The following is a 6,709-nucleotide window of genomic DNA, read 5'->3' as shown; positions in this document are numbered from 1 at the left end:
CCATCTCTCCATCCTCCCCTCCCCGAGGTTCCCCTGTTGATGGCAGAGGCTGAGTGAAGGGTACAGGGCTGGTGTCACCCTCCCTGTTCCGTGGGTGCCCAGTGGCACCAGTGAGGGCTAGGAACTGGAGACCAGAACAGTGCCAGCCCCAGAGTGGCCCCATTCTCAACCCCCCACCTTGTTGGGCCCATTGAAGGGGCTGGGGGGAAGCAGGAGCCTCTCCCACCATCAGCTCCCGTGGCCCTGCTCTGCTGCACAACAATTTAAGTAGGTGACAGTGGCTCCCAGGCCCCAGCACCTCTCCCTGGGCCACCTGCGGTGTCCTTTATTCAGGATGGCCATGGGGACATTGATCCCAGCACCTCTCAGCTGTGCTGGGTGCTGTTTGCCCACCGGCGGGTACACGTACACCAGTGCCCCGGTGCTGTGTGTCACCACAGTGACAGCCACCAACTCCGCTTGGCTCAGGCCACCAGGGTTCAAAGATCACCCCGAGATGTGCCGCGAGATGGGGCTGCAAAGAGGTGCCGAGCCCTTGGGACCAGCTTGGCACCCGGTGCCATCACCTGATTGCCACTTGGAGCTGAACTTGGAGCTGCCCGTACACGGGGACAAGGAGAGGGACAGGGAGGGGGGGCAGCTGGCATCGAGCAGGGACCTGGGATGCTGCAGAGCCCAACCAGGCAGTGAGGATGAGTGCTGCAGGTGGCCCTGGCATAGAATCATAGAATGGTCCAGGTTGGAAGAGACCCTTGGGATCATCGAGTCCAACCATCTCCCCTACTCTACAAAGTCCTCTCCTACACCATGTCCCTCAGCACTGCATCTAAACGGCCCTTAAACACAGCCAGGGATGGGGACTCCCCCCCCTCCCTGGGCAGCCTGTTCCAATGCCCGACCACTCTTTGGGTGAAAAATTCCTTCCTAATGTTCAATCTAAACCTCCCCTGTTGGAGCTTGAAGCCGTTCCCTCTCGTTCTGTCACTAATTACCTGTGAGAAGAGACCAGCACCAACCTCTCTACAGTGTCACGAAGTTGTAGAGATTGATGAGGTCTCCCCTCAGCCTCCCCTTCCTCATACTAAACAGTCCCACCTCCCTCAGCCTCTCCTCATACGATTTGTTTTCCAGTGGAGCAGTGGCACAGATCCTCTGTTGGAGCTTGAAGCCGTTCCCTCTCGTTCTGTCACTAATTACCTGGGAGAAGAGACCAGCACCAACCTCTCTACAGTGTCACGAAGTTGTAGAGATTGATGAGGTCTCCCCTCAGCCTCCTCTTCCTCATACTAAACAGTCCCAACTCCCTCAGCCTCTCCTCATACGATTTGTTTTCCAGTGGAGCGGTGGCACAGCAGCTCCGGGCAGCCCCCAGTTTTGGGAGGGCTCAGTTGGTGTCACCATTGACTCATGGTTTCCTGCCCCTCGTACAACACACACGTCACAGCCCTGCGCCCAGCCCCACGGGGTGCCACCCCCCAGGGAAGGGGACCCCTGCGAGGCTGCAGGCTGTCCGAATTTGTTCAGTGACACAAAATACCTTGAAGCAAGAGAGGAGGGAGGTGTGGGCAATGCCACTCGCCCCTGGCTGGTTTGGCAGAGACCCACCATGGGCTCTTCACTGGATGGGGTGTGTCTGGCACCGGGCAGACACCTCGGTATGAGCTGGAAACCCCCCAGGTTCCCCAGATACCAGGGATGGGCTTGTTTATCTGCTGGCACACTTGTGTCATGAGTTGGCCAGGCTCTGCCCTCCCTGATCGTTACAGCTCGGGAGAGTGGGACAAGCACCATGACCCAGTGAGCGGCACAAACAGTTCAAGGGGTCTCTGTTTTAGGGGTTCAAGGGGTCTCAGTTTCGGGGTCTGTGCTGCCTCCTGCAGTGGGTGGCTATGAGGAGTGTGTGGCAGTGCCAGGTAGCTGGGTGGTGATGCAGAGGGCCCTGGACATCTTGCTGGGGATGACCACGTCCTCGAGCAGTCTCTGGGGACACCCAGGTGAGTCTGTGTCCCCCCCCTGAGCCCAGACCTGCACCACCCCCAAAGCACAGATCTGGGAACCCTAAGTGCTCTGCTCCCCTGACACACGTAAGCAGGGATCTGACGGGGTTTGGGACAACACCCACCAGGCTTCTGCTTTGTGCCTCAGTTTCCCTCACCACAGAGAAGGTCTCTTGTGTGGGAGCAGAAGGGACTCCCATGGTGGCCCTTGCCTGCCCAAGAGGGTAATTTTGTCCTCAGCTCCCCATTGTGTTTGGCCCCAGCGCTGTCACTCTGCTCCCTTTGTCCCAGGGGCTCCTCAGCTCCTGATGCTCTTGTCATTCCTGTCCTTGAGCAAAGCACTTGAGAAACTGCCTCCTGGGCAAAGGCGGCTTTAGGGGAACAATGAGCCACCCTTTGTGTTGGAGATTGTGCAAAAAGACCACAGATAGGTGTAGCTCTACCTTACATATGAAGAAGGAGAAGTAGAAAGACGAGGATTTTCCTGGATTAGGAGGATTTTCTCCAAGTCTGGTGTTGCACAATTTCCGGTGGGGGATATTAGCCCTTCCTCCCGAGCAGATGCTCTGGGGGATCCTCAAATCTGCTTTGAGGGATCCTCATGGCAATAAATGAGCCACCAAGGGCTGATCCCAGTGGGGATGTCGGTGCAGCAGTTCCTGCCAGGCTTGGGGTCACCAGGGACCTGCAGGTGGATGGGGCTGGGCCACTGGCAGGGTCACCCTTGGCACCAGGACCAGCTCAGCGGTGATGGTCTTGCAGGCAAAGCCAGAACTCAAATACCCCTCTGATGGTGAGGTTACACCACCACAGCCTCCACATCCTTGAGCTGGGGACACCATTGGGCTCCGGGGGTGACTCTTCAGGGGCTGGGACCCAAATGCTGGCCTTGAGGACACGATCCAGCCCTGGGGACAGGGATGGGGGCTGCTCCAGCGGATGATGGCTCTGTCATCCTGCCTGCCACCCACACCTCCTCGCTGTCGCGCATCCGGCAGAGCCCGGAGCAGGAGCTGAGCAAGCGTGAGCGCACCCCAAACCAGCCAGCCCTGCCAGGCTGGGCCAGCCAGGACGGGGAGCCTGGGCTTGGGGGCAAACAGCAGCGAGCAGGTCCCAGGGCTGTTGGGGGGCCGTGGGCTGCAGGCCACCCCCAGCGTGGCTCCCCAGCTTGGGGACAGCGCTACTAGCACGCCGCAGGGCTTCTCCAGGGCTCAGGGCATCTCCTGGCATCAGGCAGGGTGTGCCAGGGGTAAAATGGGTCCGGGGGGGCTGGAGAGGCAGCGGGGCTGGAGCTGATGGTGCATTTTCCTCCCCTTTCTCTGGATTTCACTGCCTGCTGAATCCAGAGCGGGTGGCTGCACCCCCGGGGAGGTGGGGCTGGCGTGTCCCCGGGGCTGTGAGCCCTGTCCCCTGCCCCATATGGTCTGGCAGCATTTCGGGGTGGTCCCACAAGGACTCGGGCAGGCATTTTGCAAGTGCCCAGCCAGCCCCCGTGGCCACTGCCCAACGGCTTCACGGGGACAAAGGGGACACATTGCACGGCAGCATGAAGCAGCCACCCCCTGCTGCCCACACCTCTCCCATGTGGGACCCTGGGGAACGTGTTGCAAGGCCGAGGGGGACAAGAAAGGGGGGTGGAGATGCGTTGGCATGGGGGTCTGACAGCCTCTGCTGTCCCCGGGGATCCTGGACCACCATGGGGACAGCAGGGTGGCTCAAAGTCTGCCTCCGCAGCGGGACGGGGACAGCCGGGGGGCAGAGCCAAGCTCAGGGTGCCCCTGGGCCACTTGCCAGGCTCGGGGTGGCTGTCCAGCGTGGGGAAGAGCTTTGGGGTTGGAGCTTCAAAGTCCAGCCCTGCTGTCAGTGGGGATCCAAAGGGCACGGGGGCCCCGGGGAACTGCCTTGCGTCATGTGCCGGAGCCGTGCCAGCAGCCGGCCGGGCCACGGCAGCTCCGGCGGGGAGCTGTGCCAGCGCCGGGGGACACGTGCTCGGTGCTGGCCACGGAGCTGTGCCAGCGCCCTGCGACTGAGGGGCACAGCGAGCTGCTGGCCTGGCCCATGGGCATCCCCTCCATCCCCCCCTCCACCCCAAAACCTGTCACCAGCAGTGCCGCAGCCCCCGGGGCACTCACCCACCCACCGCTGTTTGCGCAGCCGGCGTGGGCGCTGGCAGCAAGAGGCTCTCGGGTCCTGTTTGCCAAACGCCTGGAGAGATGGGGATGAAAGGGCTGCGCGGCCCCTCCAGCCCTCTCCAGAGGTGCTTTCGCACCTTCAAAGCATCCGGAGCTCCTTGAAGCTGGGACAAGCTCCTGCCTCACCCTGGGAAAAGCCGGAGAGGTCCCCGAGGCCAGCAGGGAGGGGGAAGGAGACGTGGCCGAGAGCTATAGGTTGCAGGAGCCTTTGCTCCTGTGCCCGGGGATGTGTTGGTGTTGGAGCAGGCGGTTTGGGGCAGTGCCACCTGTGTCCCCAACTGTGACCTTCCATCCCTGTTGACCCCCACGGTGCTGGGGCAGGACAAACCCCCACAGCCCCTGCACCAGCTCAGCCCCTGCCCTTAATGCCAACAGGGCAATATGTTTCCTAAAGAGAGAAAAATCTTCACCCGTGCTTCCCGGGGAGGGTGAAGGGCTGGGACCAGCCCTGGGGCAGGAGGAGCCTGGCCTGGGGACACCCCGGGGACATGCCCAGGGCTCCCAAACTGGCTAGGGACTGGGGCCAACACTGAGACCAGAGCCCAAAGGGAATGTCAGCCTGTGCTCCCCGGGACTGTGGGGGTCCCAGAGCTCCTGCCCCAGCCCTGCAGGCATGTGAGCAGGATTGGGATGCTCAGGGTTCCTCTGGAGGGGCCAGGAGGGCACATAGGGTGCTGTGGCCATCGCAAGGACCCCACGGCACCATCGTGGCTGGGAAACCACAGGACTGGGCTCGGGACCCTCCTGCTGCACTGACACAGACCTCGAGGGTGGCAAAGCTTTGCAAGCTCAGCTGCACCCCGTGAAGGGCTGGAGCAGCCCCGGGGCACCCCACACGCTCGGGGACCCCGGGGACAGCCACCAGCCCGGCCACCCGCTGCCAGCCCGGCTCCTCTGCCTCCCTCACACCCTCTGCCCCCCGGGCAAGGGGGAAACTGGTGCCCGGTGGGGTGTCCCGTCCCCGTCCCGTCCCCGTCCGTGGCACAGCGGTTCCCTCCGGGGCCCCGGTACCGGCCGTGTCCCAGCAGAGGGCGCCCCGTGCCCGCCGGTGGCGGCGACCGGAGCCCGGGACCGGGGCGGGGGGCCGTCCTGGACCGCGATGGGCAGCGCTGGGATGTGCTGGTCCTGCGGGATCAGCCTAGGGCTGGTCCGTGCTGGGCTGCGCTGGTCCGTGCTGGGCTACACTAGGCTGTACTGGGCTGTGCGGGTCCATGCAGGATCATGCTGGGCTGGGCTGTGCTGGTGCACAGCGGTTCCCTCCGGGGCCCCGGTACCGGCCGTGTCCCAGCAGAGGGCGCCCCGTGCCCGCCGGTGGCGGCGACCGGAGCCCGGGACCGGGGCGGGGGGCCGTCCTGGACCGCGATGGGCAGCGCTGGGATGTGCTGGTCCTGCGGGATCAGCCTAGGGCTGGTCCGTGCTGGGCTGCGCTGGTCCATGCTGGGCTACACTAGGCTGTACTGGGATGTGCGGGTCCGTGCAGACCCCTATGAACCCCTACAGACCCCTGCGGATACCTAGGGACCGCTACGGACCACTACAGAACCCTACAGACCCCTGCAGACCCCTATGAACCCCTACAGACCCCTGCGGATACCTAGGGACCCCTACGGACCACAACACAACCCTACAGACACCTGCAGAACCCTGCAGAGCCCTACGAACCCCTGCAGACCCCTACAGACATTTACAGACCCCTGCAGACCCCTACGAACGCCTACGGACCTCCACGGACCCCTATGAATCCTTACGAACCCCTACAGACCCCTACAGATCCCTGCAGACCCCTACGAACCCCTGCAGACCCCTACGAACCCCTGCAGAGCCCTACGAACCCCTGTAGACCCCTACAGACATTTACAGACCCCTGGAGACCCCTACGAACGCCTACGGACCCCCATGGACCCCTACAGACCCCTACGAATCCTTACAAACCCCTACAGACCCCTAGAGATCCCTGCAGACCCCTGGAGACCCCTACGAACCCCTATGAACAGCTACAGACCCCCACAGAACCCTATACACCCCTACAGACCCCTATAGTCCCTTGCAGACCCCTGCAGAACCCTATCATAGCATGGTTAGGGTTGGAAGGGACCTCAAAGATCATCGAGCTCCAACCCCCTATGGACACCTAGAGACGCCTACAGACCCCTACGGACCCCTGTAGAACCCTATGAACCCTAACAGACCCCTACAGACCCCTGCAGACCCCTACGAACACCTACGGACCCCTACGAGCTCCTACGAACCCTACGAAGCCCCTACGAAGCCGAGGTCCCCCCAGCCCCGAACCGCCCCCCAGCATTCGTGCCCACAGCGGCGGGCTCGGGCTCGGGCTCGGGCTCCGGCTCCGGCTCCGGCTCCGGCTTCCGCTTCCGCTTCCGCTTCGGCAGGCAGGCCGCGCGAGGCCTGCCGGGAGTTGTAGTCCTCGCCTCGGTGCGCGCATGCGTACGGGGAGGCGGGGGCTGTGCCGGCCGCGCTGCGCAGCGCGGAATGGTGCGCGGCGGGACCAAGCTCGGG

At 63.1% G+C, this 6,709-nt stretch overlaps 1 protein-coding gene across 1 annotated transcript in view; it reads right to left on the bottom strand.

Annotated features, from left to right (window-relative positions):
- The window catches only part of MFSD2A (major facilitator superfamily domain containing 2A), a 12,196-nt gene extending 9,999 nt beyond the window's left edge, over positions 1–2,197 (bottom strand). Inside the window, exon 1 of the mRNA XM_014946466.1 lies at positions 2,156–2,197. Within this exon, the coding sequence (XP_014801952.1) occupies positions 2,156–2,197 (42 nt within the window). The remainder of the gene's footprint in view (positions 1–2,155) is intronic.
- Between the last annotated feature and the right edge of the window lie 4,512 nt (positions 2,198–6,709).

The sequence above is a fragment of the Calidris pugnax genome, unplaced genomic scaffold, assembly GCF_001431845.1.
Source record: "Calidris pugnax isolate Ruff unplaced genomic scaffold, ASM143184v1 scaffold113, whole genome shotgun sequence".
NCBI lineage: Eukaryota > Metazoa > Chordata > Aves > Charadriiformes > Scolopacidae > Calidris > Calidris pugnax.
The sequence above is the reverse complement of the archived record's forward strand: the minus strand, read 5'-3'. Positions and strand labels throughout refer to the sequence as shown.